The sequence below is a fragment of the Sus scrofa genome, chromosome 6, assembly GCF_000003025.6.
Source record: "Sus scrofa isolate TJ Tabasco breed Duroc chromosome 6, Sscrofa11.1, whole genome shotgun sequence".
Taxonomy (NCBI): domain Eukaryota; kingdom Metazoa; phylum Chordata; class Mammalia; order Artiodactyla; family Suidae; genus Sus; species Sus scrofa.
In genome coordinates this window covers 129,848,190-129,870,591 of record NC_010448.4, presented here as the reverse complement: position 1 = coordinate 129,870,591, position 22,402 = coordinate 129,848,190, and the positions used below count along the sequence as shown (strand labels likewise).

At 32.9% G+C, this 22,402-nt stretch overlaps 1 protein-coding gene across 8 annotated transcripts in view; it reads right to left on the bottom strand.

Annotated features, from left to right (window-relative positions):
* The window catches only part of TTLL7 (tubulin tyrosine ligase like 7), a 160,146-nt gene continuing 139,837 nt past the window's right edge, over positions 2,094 to 22,402 (bottom strand). For 2 of the 8 annotated variants that reach the window (XM_021096373.1, XM_021096371.1), the window contains exon 21: positions 2,097 to 6,753. In XM_021096373.1, coding sequence (XP_020952032.1) covers positions 6,633 to 6,753 — 121 coding nt within the window. In that variant the 3' untranslated portion in view covers positions 2,097 to 6,632. Of the gene's footprint in view, positions 6,754 to 22,402 lie in introns of all 8 variants that reach the window. The other 6 variants (XR_002345116.1, XR_002345115.1, XR_002345117.1 and 3 more) reach the window with 6 other exon arrangements.

Sequence of the window (22,402 nt, the reverse complement as noted above, 5' to 3'; positions counted from 1 at the left end):
ATCATGAGGGTTGCATCTTTAGTATTTTACATTACTTTGCATATCATGATTATGTATCAAATGTCTAATATAACTCATGTTTACCATTAAAAATATCTATGGCCATCTTTCCTGGCTCAAGCCAGCCTTGCTGACATCCTTTTTCAAATGTTCCTCTGGAAATGACCAAATTCTTAAGTGGCAAGTGCAAGTAAATTTTCTTGCACTAGATTTGTCAGTGTTCAAAATCATACCACGAGGGCATATTTAATAAATAATTAAACACCTTGATTACTTTTTGTGAATGACTTGGTTTAGTTAGGTGCTCTCCAAAATCTAGTTGATAGAAGACTAGTCCTGAGAGATGCACTGCAGTAAAAGATATAATAATGAAATTAGTTTAAAAAACTAGCTCATTGTCTAGTCCCTTACTGGTGACCCTCAAAGCATCTTAGAATACTGAAAACTCTTAAGAGGTCCTGAAAGTAAAAGAAACACATTCCAATTTATATACCTAATGTTTCCCATGTTTACCTGATGATGGTAATAGCCATTTTCATCACCCCATTCTATATGTACATGAATAATCATTAAGAAATAACTCTCTCCAAATTATTTTAAAGATCTATTATCTTACTTTCTACTAAAGAGCTGTCAATTTTGTTTCAAGGCACTACATGAAGTTTTCTGAAATTTTCTAACCCTTGAGATTATTTCAGGGTGATTTGTTTTATAATTTTGAAAGATTTTCAGTCATTTTATATTTAAATATGTATTTGTCTTACAAATTTGATAAAATAGGGAGATAACTATCCATATTGGCCTCCTTTTTATCTGCCACTGAAAAAAAATCAAAAATTCAATGTTTAGAGCTAGTATAGAATATTTTTACTTTATAAATTAATAACAAAATTTTAAATACGATTTAAAAATCATTTGGCTGTCAACTATAAAAAATAAAGTATACCTTCATTAAAGTTCTTATTGTATGATAGATTTTTATCCAAAGTGCTTCCTTTCTTTAAAGGAAAGAATAATCTAATTTCCCTATGTATAATCATTTTAGGAAATCCCTTCATGGCTCAGCGGAAATGAATCTCACAAGCATCCATGAGGAGGGTAGGTTTGATCCCTGGCCTCGCTCAGTAGGTTACGGATCCGGCGTTGCAGTGAGCTGTGCTGTATGTCACAGACAAGGCTCAGATCCTGTGTTGCTGAAGCTGTGGCTGTGGCCATTGGCTACAACTCCAATTTGACCCCTATCCTGGGAACCCCAATACACCGCGGGTGCGGCCCTAAAAATACAGTAACAATAATAATAATAATAATAATCATCATCATCATCATCTTGGCTGGAGTTCCTATTGTGGCTCAGTGGTTAACGAATCTGACTAGGAACCACGAGGTTGCGGGTTCGATCCCTGGCCTTGCTCAGTGGGTTAAGGATCTGGTGTTGCTGTGAGATGTGGTGTAGTTCGCAGACGCAGCTCAGATCCCACATTGCTGTGGCTATGGCATAGGCCCACGACTACAGCTCCAATCAGACCCCTAGCCAACCTCCATATGCTGCAGGAGCGGCCCTAGAAGAAGCAAAAAGACAAATCATCATCATCATCATCATCATCTTAGAGAACAATGGTATGAATAGCAATAAGGATATGCTTCTTTTGAGGTTAAGTATGTTTTAATAATGATAAAATTATAAATTCCTGGGAAAAAATAATAAACATCATTGCTCAGATGCTGACATAATTTGTTCAGATTAGTAATGTCGTTGTTATAATCAGGGATGCTAGAAAGATAGAGTGTCATATTCTAAATTTTAGAACAGTCTACCTTCCAGCTAACTGAGAGAGGAATTAGCACTAATTTTGTTTACCCAACCTGACTTTAATAGCAGGTAAAGTAATGCCCATAGTGCTACTGCTGTCTGTACAGCAGAAGAAAATTACTGTGAAAATATATTTCATAACGCTGAAAGCTTAATTGAGAGCCAATCTCTTCTACTGCTAAAAAGTGTGTGTGTGTGTGTGTGTGTGTGTGTGTGTGTGTGTGAGAGAGAGAGAGAGAGAGAGAGAGAGAGAGAGAAACAGAAATAACCATTTGATGACATATTGTAGCTTTCTTATGTTAAATACTTTTTTTATTATGGTAACATATCTGAGTAATTGAAATAATTTCCACTGCACAGATATCACATGCTGAAGCATGACAATGCAATACTAATTGCACATTGTGTTGACATTTCAAGCATATTTTCTGTAACAACATTTGCATTCATATACAGATAGTAAAACACATGGGGATAATTTGAGTCATGATTCATGGTAGCAAATGTATTGCTTTCAAGCTCATCTTCAAACCCAGAATCTTCAGCTAATCTATTAATATTCAATGTTGTAACATGTACAGTAGTTACGTATGAACCAATCAGCTCAGGACCAAGGACTGTCATTGTTAGCCTTTGAAAGAGAAATATCAGTATTATCTGATTACTTTTGTAAGACTTATTAATTTAGAAAATATTAGCTTATTGAATGATGATTTTACCAAAAGTTTTCAAGTTAGCAGGTGGGGATAAAATAAAAGATTTATGTAGCTCTTTTAGGTAATACAGCCTAGGTAATGCAAAATGTGTCACCTGAATATTTTTCCTTCACTATTCCATTTACCCACTCGTGACAAGGCAAAAAAAAAAAAATACCAAAAAAAGGCAGCAATCTCAAGGTGTGCAATAAGTTTTAATATTACAATTTTTTGGTCACAAGCCTGTTATTCATAGTCATATATCTTGATTCATATGGATCCAGAAAATTAATGCTCTTTTTTTTTAGATACTGAAACTACAACATTGTTCTTAAATATCTGAGCAGAAAAACTGAACTTGATTCAATAACACATTTTATCTAAGTTTTATTGTTGCTGAGGCAAAAATACACCACCATAAACCAATGTTTAAAAGGCAGGATTTCTCTTTTCTTGACTTTGTCCACGCAAAGTCAAAACTTCAAAGGGAACTTAAAGTTTAAAAAAAGAAGAAGAAAAGAAAAAGAAAAAAACAGTGTCAGGAATAAAATTTTGATCATCAATATACTTCCAAATTTTAATTTATTTGTAAGTAGAATTAGAACAAAATAATTAGATAACTAAGTCCTTAAAGCTTAAAATTCTCCATTTAAAAAGAAAAGAAATTTTCAAAAATCATCAGGTCACAGCGACACAGCTAGTTGTAATTATACTTTTTTTATTGTTTAACCCTTAGAACCAAATAAACTAAGACTCGAAATGGAAAATAGCATTACAGAAAAGAAAAGGAAGGTATGTTTTTTCACTCTTCTCAAGATACTTATTATTTTTTAAAGAATATACATTTTAGAAAAAAATAGTGCTTTATAGAAAACTAGAAATAATAGATTTTATGCAAATTTTTTTGGTACTTTTGAACAGTCAAGTAATATAGATGTTTAGGTTTAAAGAGAATTTTTTAATGGGATGACTTTGACATGCTAAAGAAGAAAGAAAGCATTTGGATTAAATTATATTAAGATGTGAAATTTTGAGTTACATAACAAAATTCTATAATCATTAAAAACAGAATTAGAATGAAATCCTTTTCTTGATGTCTAGAAGCCACTGTCATCTAGCTCTGTGTAAACATTAGATGAGAAGATTGGGGCTTTTTGCTTGAGTTTAGTTCATTTTAGTTTGGGGTAAAGGAATTAATAGACAAGTTTTGAATATTTAGACCTAGTTGAGATATATGAAAAAATATGTACAGATCTTTGCATCTGACAGAGACAACCATTGCCATTTCTATATTTGATCCTGTTATAATTTCATTTTTACACATGCAAGGTAAAGTAAAATTTGTTGCTAATAATCATAATATGAGTCACAATAGCTCCTTCAACAGAATACAGAAAGCAAATGGTAACATTTACAATGTTGGATTATTAAAGCAAAAACTAAGCTGTAATCTCATGCTATGTTCATAAATGATAACTTAAACATTAAAAGATTACTTTTTATACAATTCTGGAAATCATTATAATCATATGCAGTTCTGGAAAGCATTAGTTACAGAATGAGCAGGGTGTAACAGAATGAAAATGTGCTTTCACTGTAAGTAAACCAAATTCCCTATTAAAATCTCCTGGTAAGATTGAATAGCTTCTGGAGTTTTTCAGATAAAGTTATTTCCCTCCTGGAAGAGAAAGTCAGACTATCACTTATACTGATAGCTTTTAACTCTATGAATAAAAAATTTATAATAAAAACTAAGGAATATTTTATACCTCTAAAACATTTCTATGGCCTCTAGAGACTTCCACAGTTTATTACCGTATCTTCTCTTCTTAGTTTCTCATTAGGGAATAAGCATCACCACAACCATCATCCACAGCATACCAGGTAGTATACATAAATAATGAGTACAGGACTTTTATTCACAACTTCATCATATCAGACTAGATCAGTATAAATAGGCAAATGGGGGAAAATAAAATTCTAGTACTCAAAAAAAGCCAGGCCTAAGTAGCTAGAAGAATGAAGTTTGCTCACATGGTAACTGGGTAGTTTCTTACATTTAAATCATTTAAATTTACTCTTTTTTTGTATGTTTTTTTCCCTCTAGGGGGAAGTATATTGGGCATTTTTTTTCCCTTTGAATTAAAATTTCACTTTTGTACAACCAAGAAAAGAATTTTCAAAATATTCACTCTAGCAAATTAAGTCATCACTTTGATTTAAGCAAATGCAAGTGAGTGGTCAACAAACTGGGTCAATATCATATACCAGACACTTTAAATTCTGTCTCATTCATGAATTTAAAAGAAAAATGACTAAAATTGCTCCAGGAAAAGGCCTACTCACTGATCATTTTTATAACGATTTTGTTAATACCCCAACTATTTGCATTATTTATCAAAAAATTCTAAACATACTTAAGAATTCACAAGATGATATCATAAACACTCAGAGCTACACTGTAATTTCCTTCATCCTAACATCCTTACTCTCTTTCTCTACAAAGGTAATAACAAACTCTTCTTTGGGATGCAATTAGCAAGGAAAAGTATCCATTAGAGTAAGGATACTCCCATATTCATAAAGAATCAAGTAGCTGGAGGTAATTTAGGGAAGAATCTGTTTTATCCCAATACAACTGCAGAACATGGCTTTAAATGTAAAATGTATCTAACTTACAACTTTGGCTTGCCAGTTATCCAGCTTGTGAATTAAAGCAGGCCACTTTGCCTCTTTCAGTTCTCCTTCTGCTTTGGGCCCATTTCTTGATTTACTGGAAATAGCTATCAGGATAGTAAAAGGAGGTAAAACATTCATGAATTTTGCAAATAATTAGCATCTCTGAGAAATTAAAATTATTGAGTGACGTTTAATAAACTTAAAGGTCAATATTGTAATTTCTATGGCTATTTATCCTACTGCTGTTTATATTTGTATAGAAAACTGAAACCTCACACATTGCTTTCAAAACTGTAAAAGGAAATAAGCTGCTATGAAACTTATGCATAATAACTTGGGACAAGAAGAAAATTTCATACTATATTTTTATTTTTTAAAATTCTCAAGGGCACATCCATGCCTAATAATATCTACTAATCAGAATCTTCTATTTGAAATAGTTTAGATTAATTTCTATGATGAAATATGAAACTCTGTATTAGAGTTTGCAATGTAAGTTGGTCTCAACACTGAGAAACTTATAAGAGTGACACATTATTTTGTAACATTAAAGTAAGTTTAAAATTTCAGCTCTTCCACTTCTGAAGAACAGAAGGGATTGTATTTAACCATATGCACCCATCAGAGACACACTTTCCAAATAAAAGTTCAGTGGTAAGAGATAGAAAAATCATGTGGTAAGATGTCACCATTAACCATTATTTTCCGTTCTCTTTTTGTGACTCCTGATGAAAAGTAAAAATACAAGCTAGTATATTTTATTTTTAACCCACTGGATTGTCTTCCATTTTAGATCATAATATGATCCTTACTGAAAATGTACATTATCATTTTCACAGGTAGCTAAATTTCCACATAGAGGAATAAAAATGTTAGAGTATCGGGTTGGAATTTTTATAGTACTTTACAGTGTGCCATAGTAATGACAAACCCACCTTATACTTAATCCTACCGTCAAGCAACACCAGGCTTCCAATTTTTTTTTCCATTTTAAATAGCTACTATATATAGGAGAATTAATAAGGTAATTTACTATTACTGCTTTTTCAAGTCAAAAGACATGTTATCTAGAAAATAATTTAACACTTGTAATGGGATCTTCAAGATCAATTCTTTTATATACTCTGCAGCAAAAATAACATTTCTAGTAGGAAGGTATTAATTATAAACCTAGCAAATTCTAGACATTCACATATTTGTGTAAACAGTTTTAACATGGTTTATTACATTTCCAGAAAGGTTAAATCTTATATCCAGTTTCCTGCTAATTCTTTTTCATATATTATAATAAATATATATGTTATTTGAGTGCATGTGTGTATATATTCTCCCACATATATATGTCATATATACATAAACAGTACTTAATGGTCACTGTCTTTGCCATGTTAAAATGGGAAGATAATAATTGCTATTATGCATAACTCATTGCGATCTTCCCTTCTGTTTCACAAATGGCCATATCGGGATGTAAACAACACATTGGAGCGAGCCATTCCAGGTGAACTGTATTTCAAGTTGTATGTTGGTGTTCTCAAGAAGAATTGTGTACTTCCTGGTAGTAAATACCTAAAAATAACAGTTAAAAAATTAGGCTTTTACAAACAAGTTACTATAAACAACTCTCACTAAAATATTATGTAGTTAGTAAGCTGTATATCCTACATAAGGAATGATACTGTAATAATGCAATGCATATAAAATGATTTCCTCTCCTAGACTGAGGAGGGGAGGCAGGGAGAAGGTCATAAATACAGATTAATACATATGTTGAATATAGATGCAACATGTGATCTTAGTGTCCCAAGACATCCCATAAAAAGCCGTGAACTCACATGCTGTTTACATGGCTCAGGTTAATTTGGAATTCATCATTAATCTCTGCAAATAATGTGTGGAACCAGTCAACTATTTCTTTAATGTATGTGACATGAGAATTTGGCTAGCCACATTAAAATAACTATTTCAAGGATATCGAAACCACTGATTATAATTTTATAATATATCATAGATGTATTGTGACTACAGGTGATCTAAAACCAAAAGTTACAAAGATTAACATTTAGAACTAGTTTATAAATTTTATATTCTTAGACTACGGGATGTTTATGACTACGGAACACCAAATTACATTTTGCATGCAACATTTGCACCCAATTGTATTTCAGAATGCATGAATGTTCCAGAGTGTAGGACAATATAGTATACATACTATTTATAACATAGCATCGCCATCAGGACCATGAGGAGCATCCCTGACAAAACATTAACATTTCTGTAGTGAAATCTAGAAATATTCACAATAAATCAGATAAAAACTATAAACAACACTGCATTAAGTCAGATGTGTCAATAAATGGGTTACTTTTTTAAAATTTGGTTTTAGTTTTAGCTTTCAGAGCTTTGGGAATTAGGTACTGCAAAAAAGACTGCACCTGTATAATTTGTTTTCCTCTAAACCTTTGAGGCCAGTCCAATCTATACATCTACAGAGAAATGATCAAGGAAATCCACATGAGCAAATGCAAATAAGCATCACTTTAAAAGTAGGAATCCTGGTAGCGATCAGAAGGATATGCTAGAAAGTCAAGATAGAGATATCTATAAACAATTTCCAAGAGCACAAATAGAAACAGATTTATAAGTAGTCTTGAAAAAAAAAGAATGAAAAGTAGGGCGCACCAAATCATTTGTTTTCTTCACTTGACATTAGAAACCTCCAGCAACAGTGTCATTCTTCTCTAGATATACAAAGAAACTGAGGGACAAGGGTACTATTAGCTACCTATTCTATATTAAATAATAATGGTAACTACCAACCTCTATGCCAATGGAAAATTACATTTATAGTTGTGTTCTACGAATTTTGTAGAAGAACATGAATTCATCAGATCAAACCGCATACGGCCTTCAGGTTAAAATGGCAAATTCTCCATAATATTCATAAACATCATTTCATCATGAATTATCTGATAATATCCTCTAAATCTATTACTTAATATCACAAGCTATAAATAATTGCTCAAATCATTAAGTTAATAGAGCAGTAAAATAATATATAATAAACCAAATTAAATCAAAATCACACAATGGGTGATGAATAATGAAACAATTGATTTCTCACATCATAGAGTATATAAATTATTTTCTTAATATCACTTGGGTAATTTATAGGGATTAATTATTATGTCAAGAGCTAGTGGAGTCATGATAATTAATCTGATATATTATGCCATGAAAAGGCTACCCTTCCTAATCTAGGACAAAGGTGCAAAGAAAATAAGGTATTTGACCAAAAACCACTATTCTGTATTAGTTGAGAATTATTCTGTCTTCTACTGAAAATACACTCTTATTACAATGATAATTGCTATAGTAAATAGTAATTTCCACCAATTTTCTTTTGAGGAATTTTTAGGCAATAGTTACTACTGACATTACAATAACACTCATATAGCCTATTGGCTAAAGATCCCCATTTTCACAGATGAAAAAGTAAAAGTACAAAATCCAGGATTACAGCTAACTTATACTATTTTATTTAACACTGGTTTGTATTTAAATAGTGTTTTTCTGTGTGCTAGCACCATTATAATGGCTTTATAAATATTATTTAGCTATATACTATGAGAACCCATTTAGTTCTCATAACAATCCTCTATGGTAAACATTATCATCAGCTCCATTTAATAGATGAATACACCGAAGCATACAGGAATCAAATGCCTTGCCCACAGCCACATAGCCAGTAAGTGTTAGAGTCGGGATTCAAATCCATTTGGGCTTACCCCAGGATCAGTGCTCCCAGCAACTATACTATATTGTCATTTCTGTGTATGAATCCCAGTTTTAAAACTAATGGATATAATGATTATACTAATTTTTTTTCAGAAATATGAAGTTATAAGAAAATCTAGAAAGTAGAAAAAAATTTCATACATCCATAAACCTAAACTTTTTAACAGAAGGAGAAAAGGCTAAAATGAAACTTTTTCAGGACTTAAAAAGGAAAAGAAATTCAGTATGAACACCCAAAAAAGCATATATAAAATCACATTGGAAGAAGCACTTTGCTTCCCTAAAGCAAAGGCTGTGGGATATTTTAAAGCATTACTGGGAAACACAAAGGATTATTTGCCTTAATATAGCCATTAATATCTCCTGGGAGATCCCACACTAGCTGAACATCAAAGATTACTTTTGAAATGTTCTTTGCAATGAAGTTAAATAACACAACTTGATTTTTTCAGCAGGTAGAATATCTCTAGAAAAGAAGATTTATAGACTATATTAAAGAGTTTGTGTTAAAGCACCAAAAAATATGAAGTTTCCAGCTTTATTTCTATTCTAACTACTCTTGTACAAAAATAGCTAACTCATAGCTAATTCATACCAAGGAGAAATACCTCAAACTACCCTATTTCCTTCACACACATACCCTTACTCCTCATCTCTAAGACAAGTTATGCACATCTTCACATATGCATCATACTAATGTAAAACATGCATTTGTCTAATTCCTATTTGATATAGAATTGGCTGGTCTGTCATGTACCAATGTTATTGCTGACCATGGAGAATCTTTAAAACATGAAGTATTTCAAGACTGATAATAATTAGCCTTGAAACTTAAGCTACATCCAACTTCTGAGATCTTCCTGGATAAAGACCAGGACCCCTGCTCCCCCAGAATACACTGCCTTCCTGGTTTGGGGAAGATAAGGTAAATAAAGTTTATCACAATATTAGAGCTGTGTTTCTTTTAAATTTTTTTAAATTGTGGTAAAATATATATAACATGAAACTCCCTATTTTTACCATTTTAAGTACACAATTCGGTGCATTAAATACATTTATAATGGTTGTGTAACCATAACCATGATCCAGTTCCAAAACTTAATCATCTCAGACAGAAACTCTCCGCCATAAACACTAAATTCCCATCTCCTCCTCCCAGTCCCTGGTAACCTCTATTCTACTTTCTAAGTCTATAAATGTATCTGTTCCAGATAACCTCAAAAGAGTGGAATTATACTTTATTTGTCCTTTTGTGTTTGGTTTATTTAACTTAGCCTGCGTCCAAGGTTTCATCCATGTTGTAGCATATATCAGAATTTCATTCCTTTTTATTCAGGCTGAATAATATTCCATTGCCTGTATATACCGCATGTTACTTATCCATTCGTAAGTTGATGGACACGTGGGAGGTTTCCACTTTTTGACTATTGCCAATAATGCTGCTATGAACACTGGTGTACAAGTATTGGTCTGAGCTTGTTTTCAATTTTTCAGGGTATATACATAAAAGTGGAATTGCTGGTTCATATGGTAATTCTATATTTAACTTGTTGAGGAACTGCCAAACTGTTTTCTACAGCAGCCACACCATTTTATATTCTGAACCAGCTCCAACTTCTAAATATCCTTACTAAAACTTATTATTTTGCATTTTTTGATAATAGCCAGTGCAGCATAAATATCGTGGTTTTAACTTTGATTTGGTGGGGGGCGGTCCTAGGTTCAAGTCCCGCCCCTTGTCATATGCTAGCAAAGTGGATTGGATGAGCCATTTGTCCTTTCTGAGCTTCAGTTTTCTCATTGGTGAAAAAAGTCCAGTAATTTCTGCCATGCTTATCTCCCAGAGTATGGACTCGGTGAAATAGTGCCTATAGGTGAAATATTACTATTTATGTGTTATTAACATCAACCTTATTAGCAAGACCACGCCAGTTTTGGAATAGATGTATCAAGTTATCTTAGCCTAAGATAATAATAGTACCATGTATTTAATTTGATCTTTAAAACTTTTATATTGTAAAATATAGCACACATTCAAAAAGTGCATGAAATATCAATGTCCAGTTTAATGAATAACATAAAGTGATTACTTACATAACTGCTACCCAGGTTAAATGACTGAACATTTCTAGTACCCCAGATACCTGAATTATAGCACCGTCCCTCCCTATAAAATTACCTGCTATCCAGACTTTAATGGTAATTAATTCCTGTTTATCACCTAAGTATACATTTTGTAAATACTATAATTCAGCTTTCCCTATTTTTTAATATAAAAATAAATGGAATGAAGTATTATTCATTTCAGTGTGGCTTCTTTTGCTCAAATTTCTGTTTGAGACTCATTCAAGTTGGTATGTCTATGTGCAGTTTGTTCATTTAGGAACACAATTGCTTCAGAATCATTTGTTTAAATAAACTCCCCCCCCATTTGTTATAAATTAAGTGTCCCCATTTTGTCATAAATCAAGTCTCTATTTATAACAGGGTCTATTTATGGCCTTTGTGAATGGTTCCATTGGTCGCCTACCCTTATGGTGATATTACACTGTCTTAAGTAACCATAGCTTTATTATTAGCCTTAATACACTGTAGTTAATAAATCCTACTATTTTATTGTTCTATTTCAAGAATGTCTTATCTATTCTTGGCCTCTTCCTTTTCTGTATAAATGCCAGAATAAGACTTGGTCAAATTCTGAAGCCTGGAAAAAAATGGTTAGCATTTACATGAGGATTATATTGAATTTATAGATGGATAGAACTATTTGAGAACTGACATACTGTTAATACTGATTTCAATAATGAATAAGGTATATCTTTACATTTTCACATTTTCCTGAATAAAAGTCCTACACATTTTGTTACATTTATCCCTAAGTATTAGTTATTTTTTGATGCTACTGAAAAAGATTATATCTAAAATGTCATATTCTAGCTATTATTGATGTAAAAAATATGATTGAGTACCTTGATTTTGATTTCATCAAAACTGTTAAATTTACTTATTTGTAGATTTATCTAGATTCTATGAACACAATCATATCTAGTAGTAGTGAGTTTCAGTTCTTTCTCTCAAATCTAATGCTTTTTACTTCTTTGGCTTGCTTCCTTGAACCAGCTAGGATAAATAAAATGATATAGTATAATGATAAATAAAAGCAGTAGTAACAAGGGATCTTGTCTTATTTCTCATCTCAAAAGGAAAGCCTTCAACATTTCACCATTAGGTATATGTCTCTTGTAGGGTTTTTATAGCTAACCTTTATTAGATTAAGAAATTTCCCTTTTGTTTCTAGCTTGCTAAGCATTTTTTAAAAGCATGAATATATACTGAATTTTATCAAGTGACTTATCTGTATATTTTGTGTTTTTTAATTAAAGTATAGTTAATTTACAATGTTTCTTCAATTTCTGTTGCACAGCAAAGTGACCCAATCACAGATGGTTCCCTGTGCTATACAGTAGGAACCCATTGCCCATCCATTCCAAATGTTTTAGTTTGCATCCACCAACCTCAAACTCCCCAGCTGTCCCACTCCTTCCCCACTACCCCCTCCCTGCTCTCCATGTCTGTGAAATGTTTGTTTTGTGAATAGGACTATTTGTGCCATATTTTAGATTCCACATAAAAGTGATATCATATGGTATTTGTCTTTCTCTTTCTGACTTACTTCACTTAGTTTGAGAATCTCTAGTTCCATCCATGTTGCTGAAAATGGTATTATTTTGAACTTTGATGCCTGAGTAGTATTCCATTGTGTGTATGTGCCCCATCTTCTTAATCCACTCATCTGTCAGTGGACATTTAGGTAGTTTACATGTCTTGACTATTGTGAATAGTGTTGCAATGAACATCAGGGTGCATGCATCTTTTTGAATGAATGTTTTGTCCAGAAGTGGGATTGCTGGATCATATAGTAGTTCTATATTTAGTTTCCTGAGGTACCTCCATACTGTTTTCCATGGTGGTTGTACCAATTTACATTCCCACCAAAAGAGAAGGAGGATTCTCTTTTCTGCACACCCTCTCCAGCATATGTTATTTGTTGACTTATTAATGATGGCCATTCTGACTGGTATAAGGTGGTACCTCATTGTAGTTTTGATTTGAATTTCTCCAATAATTAGTGATGTTGAGCATTTTTTCATGTGCCTGCTGGCCATTCATAAATCATCTTCAGAAAAATATCTATTTTGGTCTTCTGCCCATTTTTCAATTGTGTTTTTGTTGTTGTTGAGTTGTATGAGGTGTTTATATATTTTGGAGATTAGGTACTTGTCTATTGCATCATTTGCAAAGATTTTCTACCATTCTGTGGGTTGTCTTTTGTTTTTTAATGGTTTTCTTTGCTGTGCAAAAGCTTTTGAGTTTAATTAGGGCCCATTGGTTTACTTTTCCTCTTATTGATCTCATTCTAGGAAGTGCCTATGTTCTCCCCTAGGAGTTTAATAGTATCTGGCCTTATATTTAGATCTTTAATACATTTTGAGTTTATTTTTGTGTATGGTATTAGAGAGTGCTCTAATTTCGTTCTTTGACATGTAGCTTTCTAGTTTCCCATCACCACGTATTGAAAAAGACTATTTTTCTTTCACTATATGTTCTTGCCTCCTTTATCATAGATTAGTGTACCACAAGTGCTTGGCTTTATTTCTGGGCTTTCTATCCTGTTCCATTGATCTGTATTTCTGTTTTTGTGCCAGTACCATATTGTTTTGATAACTGTAGCTTTGTAATATTGTCTGAAGTCAGGGAGCCTGATTCCTCCATTTCCATATTGCTTTGGCTATTTAGGGTCTTTTGTGTTTCCATACAAATTTTAAAATATTCTGTTCTAGTTCTATAAAGAATGTCCTTGGTAATTTGATAGAGATTGAACTAAATCTGTTGATTGCCTTGGGTAGTAGATTCATTTTGACAATATTGATTCTTCCAGTCCAAGAGCATGGTATATCTTTCCATCTATTTGTGTCATCTTTGATTTCTTTTCTCAGCATCTCATAGTATTCAGAGTACAGGTCTTTTGTCTCTTTAGGTAAGTTTACTCCTAGGTATTTTTTTTTTTTTTTGAGGGGATGGAAAATAGAATGGTTTCTCTGATTTCTCTTTCTGATCTTTCATTGTTAGTATATAAAAATGCAATCAACTTCTGAGTATTAATTTTGTATCCTGCAACTTTGCCAAATTCATTGATGAGTTCTAATAGTTTTCTGGTAGTGTCTTTAGGGTTTCCCAGGTATAGTATCATGTCATCTCCTGTCATCTGCAAACAGTGATAGTTTTACTTCCTATGTTCCAATTTGGATTTCTTTTATTTCTTTTTCTTCTCTGATTGCCATTGCTAGAACTTTCAAAACAATGTTGAATAGTAGTGGTAATGAACATCCTTGTCTTCTTCCTGATCTTAGTAGAAATGTTTTCAGTTTTTCACCACTGAGAATGATGTTAGCTGTGGGTTTGACATATATGGCTTTTATTATGCTGAGGTAGAGTCCCTTTATGCTGACTTTCCAGAGAGTTTTTATCAGAAACAGATGTTGAATTTTGTCAAATTCTTTTTCTGCAACTATTAAGAGGATCATATAGTTTTTATTTTTAAGTTTGTTAACGTGGTGTATCACACTGACTGTTTTGTGGATATTGAAAAATCTTCACATGCCTAGGATAAATCTCACTTGATCATGGTGCATGATACTTTTAATATATATTTGTATTTGGTTGCTAACATTTTGTTAAGGATTTTTGCATATATGTTCACCAGTGATATTGGCCTGTAATTTTCTTTTTTTTGTGGTAATCTTGTCTGGTTTTGGTATCAGGGTGATAGTGGCCTCAGAATGACCTTGGGAATGTTCCCTCCTCTGCTATTTTTTGGAAGATTTTCAGAAGAAGAGGTGTTAACTCTCTCTGAATTTATGATAGAATTTGCCTGTGTAGCCATCATGTCCTGGACTTTTGTTTGTTGTAAGTTTTCTTTAATCACATTTTCAATTTCAGTGCTTGAAATTGGTATATTCATATTTTTATTTCTTTCTAGTTCAATCTTGGTAGGTTGTACATTTGTAAGAATCTATCCATTTCTTCTGGTTGTCCATTTTATTGGCATATAGTTGTTTACAGTAGTCTCTTATGACCTTTTGTATTTCTGTGGAGTCCACTGTAATTTCTCCTTTGTCATTTATAATTTTATTGATTTGAGCCCTCTCCCTTTTTTTCTCGATTAGTCTGGCTAAGGGTTTATCAATTTTGTTCATCTTTTCAAAGAACCAACTTTTGGTTTCATTGACCTTTTCTATTGTTTTATTTGTCTCTATTTCATTGATTTCTTCTGCTCTGATCTTTAGGATTTCTTTCCTTCTATTAAATTCAGGCTTAGTTCTTCCTGCTCTAGTTGCTTTTGGTATAAGGTTAGGTTGTTTATTTGAGCTTTTTCTTGTTTCCTGAGATAAGACTGTATTGCTATAAACTTCCCTCTTAGAACTGCTTTTGCTGTGTCCCATAGGTTTTGGATTGTTGTACCATCATTGTCATTTGTCTCTAAGTATCTTGTGATTTCCTCTTTGATTTTTTTCAATGATCCATTTGTTGTTCAATAGCATATTGTTTAGCTTCCAGGAGTTTGTGGTTTTTTTGCTTTTTTTTTTTTTTCTCTCGTAGTCGATTTATAGTCACATAGCACTGTGGTCAGAGAAAATGCTTGAAATAATTTCAACTTTTTAAAATTTACCAAGACTTGACCTGTGGCCCAAAGTATTATCTATCCTGGAAAATGTCCCATGTGCACTTGAGAAGAATGTATATTCTGCTGCTTTGGGATGAAATGTTCTATAAATATCAGTTAGATATATTTGGTCTATGGTGTCATTTAAGGCCTATGTTTCCTATGTTGATTTTCTGTCTGGATGATCTGTCCATTGCTGTAAGTGGGGTGTTAATGCCCCCCACTATTATTATGTTACTGTTGATTTCTCTTTTTATGGCTGTCAGCAGTTGCCTTATATAGTGAGGTGCTCCTAAGCTAAGTGCATATATATTTACAATTGTTATATCTTCTTCTTGGATAGATCCTTTGACTGTTATATGCTGTCCTTCTTTGTCATTTGTGACTTTATTTATTTTAAAGTCTATTTTGTCTGATACGAGTATTGCTACTTCGCTTTTCCTTTGATTTCCATTTGCATGTAATATCTTCTTCCATCCCCTCACAGTGTGTATGTGTGCTTGGGTCTTAATTGAGTCTCTTGTAAACAAGATATATATGGTTCTTGTTTTTGTATCCATTCAGCCATTCTGTGTCTTTGGTTGGAGCATTTAATCTATTTACATTCGGTGTAATTATGGATACGTATTTGTTTACTGCCATTTTGTTAATTGTTTTGGATTTTTATTTTTCGGTCTGTTTTTTCTTCCCTTCCTCTTTTGTTGTCTTCTCTTGTGATTTGTTGACTATCTTCAGTGTTGCATTTGGATTGCTTTTTCTTTTTCTTTTTTTTAATGTGCATGTCCATTATAGTTCTTTGTTTTGTGGTTCCCATTAGATTTAGATATAACTAACTATATGTGTACAGAATTGTTTTGGGTTGTGGTTCTCTTATTTTGGATGCATTTTCAATGCTTTACATTTGTCTTCTATTCTCAGGTTTGTTATTTTTGATATCATTTTTGTCAGTGGGTGATTTTCTACCTTTATATTATCTTTGTCTTTACCAGTGTGTTTTCTCATATGAAATTTTCTTGTTTCTAATTGTGGATTTTTCTTTTCTGCCTAGAGAAGTTCTTTTAGTAGTTGTCATAGAGCTGGTTTGGAGTGACAGAAGTCTCTTAGCTTCCGCTCATCTGAAAAGCATATGATCTCTCCATCAAATAATCTGTATATTTTTAAATGATCTTTTATTCCACTAAAATTACAGTGATCACTTTTTAATGTTATAATATCCTTACACTGATGCAATAAACAAAAATCGGACATAATACATTAACCTATTTAAAGTTTCTGGGTTCATTTTGCTAATATTTCATGTAAAATTTTTGCATCCATGTTCAGGACTGAACTATCATTATCCTCTTCCATAATGTCTTGGTCATGTTTTAATATCAAAAGTATGGTAGCCTCATAACACAAGTAAAGAATCTTCCTTCCTTTTCTTTATTATTTCTCATTATCCTCTTCCAAATTTCATATGATAAGAGGAAACTAACTATCATTATACTCTTCCATAATGTCTTGGTCAGGTTTTAATATCAAAAGTATGGTAGCCTCATAACACAGCTAAAGAATCTTCCTCCCTTTTCTTTATTATTTCTCATTATCCTCTTCCAAATTTCATATGAGAAGAGGAAACTAACTATCATTATCCTCTTCCATAATGTCTTGGTCAGGTTTTAATATCAAAAGTATGGTAGCCTCATAACACAAGTAAAGAACCTTCCCTCCTTTTCTCTACTTTTTGGGTGAGTGGGATTAGTAGAATTAGATAGTAAAGACCTGTGAATCTGGAGTTATCTTTGTAGAAAGGCTTTTAGTTATTTAGTTAATTATTAATTTCTTAATAGTTAAGACTGTTTAGGACTTTCAATATCATCTTATGTCCCTTTTGGTAATATTATTTTTCCAAGATTTTGTTAACTTAAATCTAAATGACCAAATTTAGTAGCATGAAATTGTTTATATTTTCTGATAAAATTTTCTGTATGTGTAGGATCTGTAATTATCCATCTATTTCTATTCTTGATAGAAGTTAACACTGTTCCTGTCTTTTATATTATTTTTTTTAATTTTAAGAAAAAGCAAAAATTTTATTGTCATGGTAAGGATATTAGCTGAGGGTTATGGAGAAAACCAAAACATAGGGATGAGAATATGAGTAAGATTATGATTTCTTTTTTTTAATTTTTTTTAAATTTATTTTTTATTGTTATTTCCCCCAAAACAGTTTTTCCCCCCATTGTACAGCATGGGGACCCAGTTACACATACATGCATACTTAATTTTTTCTCCCATTGTCGTGCTGCATTGTAAGTATCTAGACATAGTCCTCAGTGCTACACAGCAGGATCTCATTATAAATCCATTCCATGGGCAATACTTTGCATCCATTGACCCCAAGCTCCCAATCCCTCCCCTTTCCCCCTTTCTCCCCAGGAAACCACAAGTCTCTTCTCCAAGTCCATGATTTTCTTTTCTGTGGAAAGGTTCATTTGTGCCTTATATTAGATTCCAGATATGAGTGATATCATATGGTATTTGTCTTTCTGACTTATTTCACTCAGGATGAGAGTCTCTAGTTCCATCCATGTTGCTGCAAATGGCACGATTTTGTTCTTTTTATGGCTGAGTGGTATTCCATTGTGTATATATACCACATCTTCCGAATCCAATCATCTGTCGATGGACATTTGGGTTGTTTCCAGCTCTTGGCTATTGTGAAAAGAGCTGCAATGATCATGCAGGTGCATGTGTCTTTTTTAAGGAAAGTTTTGTCTGGATATATGCCCAAGAGTGGGATTGCTGGATCATATGGTAGTTCTATATATAGATTTCTAAGGTACCTCCATACTGTTCTCCATAGTGGCTGTACCAGATTACATTCCCACTAGCAGTGCAGGAGGGTTCCCTTTTCTCCACATCCCCTCCAGCACTTGTTATTTGTTGACTTATTAATGATGGCCATTCTGACTGGTGGTATCTCATGGTAGTTTTGATTTGCACTTCTCTAATAATCTGGGATGTTGAGCATTTTTTCATGTGCTTGTTGGCCATCTCCACATCTTCCTTGAAAAAATGTCTCTTCAGGTCCTTTGCCCATTTTTCCATTGGGTTGTTGGCTTCTTTGCTGTTGGGTTGTATACATTGCTTGTATATTCTAGAGATTAAGCCCTTAGTTGCATCACTTGAAACTATTTTCTCCTATTCTGTAAGTTGTCTTTTTGTTTTCTTTTTGGTTTCCTTTGCTGTGCAAAAGCTTGTCAGTTTGATTAGGTCCCATTAGTTTATTTTTGCTCTTATTTCTGTTGCTTTGGACTGTCTTTTATCAGTCTTACCAGTTATTTATCAATTTTACTAGTCTTTTTAAAAACTTACTTTTGCCATGTTGATCTTATTTATTTGGTTTGCTTCATTATATCTGTAGTTTCTCTACTCATTTTTATTATTCCCTTGTTCCATATTCTTACAGTTTACTTTAATGTCATTCTGTTACCACTCAAGATTGTTGCTTAGATAACACAATTTTTGCCTTACCCCTTCCTAATATTTCACTTAAGCTTATAAACATCCCTTTAATAATTATTTAGGAACATACCACAAGTTTTTATTTGTAATATTTTGTTATTATTCAGTTAAAAATATTTTCTTACATTCACTATAATTTTTTTCTTTGAACTCATGGGTTAGAGTGTATTTTTAATCTTTCCAAAGTATGGATTTTCTGACTATTTTGTTATTTTTAATAACACATGATGAAAAATAGTACTTTTCAATTTTCTGAAATTTGTTGAAATATGTTTTATTATTCTACTATATAGCTGATTTTTATAAAAGATTCAGGTATGGTTGGTATATTATATTCTGAAGTCATTGAATTCACTGCTACTGTGTGACAGTTAAATCTTTTAGGCATATTGTTAAAGTGTTCTTTATTTTTAACTTTTTTGAAAAATATGTATTAAAATCTCTATGGTTGTATATTTGTCTCTTTTTCCTTGTAATTCTGTTCACTTTTGCTTTGCAAAACATATGGAATGTTGTTACTTCTAGGAATCTACAATGTTTATCAAGGCCCCAATCTTTGGCAGGCTCTGGACTCCTACTTATTTCCCTTTGGCCCATGAATCTAACAAAAAAAAGCACTATTCAGTACTAAAAAGTATTCACTAATAAGTACCTGGTTTTACCTCTCTGATGTCTTCAAGCAAATGTTTTGGTACTTTGTCCAGCTTTACTTGTCATCAAGGGAAGAACTGTCCAAATACCTAATGCTCTATTACCAAAGGCAGAAGCCCTAGTTCAGTGGGATTAAACAATATTTTTAGCCACAAAAATGAACTTATATGGAAGCTCAGTACATGAAAGATAGAAATACAGAGATGCTAACACTGAAAATTGTTTGGCAGTCCCAAAACTTTCCAAATAAGTCTAGTTACAGTGAAATATTAAGCTGATCCCAAGAACTCCAGGATCCTGGAAATGTGTGTGTAGATATGGATGTGGACATGGAAATAGATATATAGATATAGATATGGCCATCTGTTCATTTAAATATTAGTTATATTTGCTAAATTATGAGTTCACCTCTGAGTAATGGATTCTCAAATGGTGTGTCTGTTAAATTATTTCTCTCAGACTATAAAGTTGAAGGCCACTCTCTTCCATGTAATAGGTGCCACATATACTTTAAATCCTCTTAATAAATACCCTTCATATCGATGGTCAAGGTAAACATGGCCCATAAACCTGACTGATGCTAGCTCTATTTTCTTCTCTTTTAATTTTACAGATAAATTAGCCAAATATATATCTCCTCATAAAATATTTAGGTATACCTTATAAATTATTTATATTAGGCATGTTTATATTTACTTATTCATATAAATTTGTATTTATATTTTGTTAGGTAATGAAATGTAACAATGTATTAATAAATATCAAATTTGTTGATTCCTGAATATAAAGTGAATGCTATAGGTTCCTAATCTACAAGGGAAAGAATACATGTTCACTTTGTCCCTGTCTTTAAATTAATGTGACTTGGATTTTAATAGCTAGATATTAGGAGGACATGTTTACTTCTCTCTCCTCCTTGTGTTTCCAAATAAAACTTCCACTAGTATAAACTTGCTGGCTTGTTACCAGAAGTCAGTTATCTGATTTACAGGTTTAAAAGAAGGAATCAGGGAGTTCCCATCGTGGCTCAGTGGTTAACAAATTCCACTAGAACCATGAGGTTGCAGGTTCGATCCCTGGCCTCACTCAGTGGGTTAAGGATCCGGCATTCCCGTGAGCTGTGGTATAGGCAGATGCGGCTTGGATCCCCCATTGCTGTGGTTCTGGCATAGGCCAGCAGCTGTAACTCCAATTAGACCCCTAGCCTGGGAACCTCCATAAGGCGTGAGTGCAGCCCTAGAAAAAGACAAAAAGACAAAAAAATAAATGAAAAAGAAGGAATCAGGCATGCTTGGCTCAGCAGCTGTCTCTTTTTAGATCAGCCTATTTACAGAAGGTATGAATTCTTACCTGTTCTCCTGCCAACACTATTAGAACTAGACTTCGTGGGATAGTGCTAGTGAAAGGTTTGGGTTAATCCAGCTCTGTCTTTGACTGGAGGGGTACATTTAATTCTGGAATTCAATACTAGGAAACTCACTTGTCTCCCATTTCACCATGTCCCTCAATAGCTTTTCTCAGTAAGGAAGTTACATTCTGATGGTCATCTGACCCCTACATTTCTCTCTGAAACGGTTCTGAACCTGGGGAGGAATGAAGGATGTGTTTACTGACCCCCCCCAAAAAAAATGCTTATAATAATTATACTAGGGTCATACTGAGCATTTATCAGAGGTCTACAACTCAAGGGTCCAAGGTAAGTACTACTTCTTCTGACCACTAGGTCTGAAGCAACTGTAAGGTATAATTTCTTCCTCCAGAATAGCCAAGAAGACTCATCCTATTTGCTCACCCACAAAAATTACAAAATCCCTCAATAGAAAATGGGTAATAAAATCTGGAACTGCAAGAGTGACATTAAAGAGTTCAAAACCATCCTTTCTAGACTGGAATTTAAGGTTTTCCTAATCTTGCTCTCAGAGTATCATTCCTTAGGAAGAGAAGGCTCTTCACTTATACATTGTAATGTCTTAAAGATGGCCATAATTATTCTAAATCATATGAGAATATTAATGAAAGTAATACAAGCTTTATTCAATAATTTGCTTTGGTCAAGCTATTAAACCATAGAATACAGCTTTGGTATTTACATATTAGTGGCTAACTCCACCTCTACCATTTTTGTCATCAATCAGCTTCTGTTTGCAGAGGGAGAGTTAAAACAGGCTAAAGGCACTGCATTATACTACAACAGTATAATGAGAGAATACATGAAAAATAAAGATTAACATATTTCTCTCTCAATATTTTTGTAAAAAGTATGTCAAGCTATTCTGCATTGCAAGTCAAATTTGTGGAAAGTTAGCTGTATTATATTCCCTGTGATCTTTTTTTAAAATAAACATATCAATTTCTAGATGTTTCAAAAAGAAAATCCAAGCTATGGTTTTCCATTTTCCTCACCATTTATTTAACTGTTAGCAGATCCTATTGTCTTTTGACTATCGCTTAGTTTTCCAAAGTCATGGTTTATTCTCTGAAGATCCTGACAGCACTACAACTTATACACACTAAAAGTAACATATTGATCTTTAA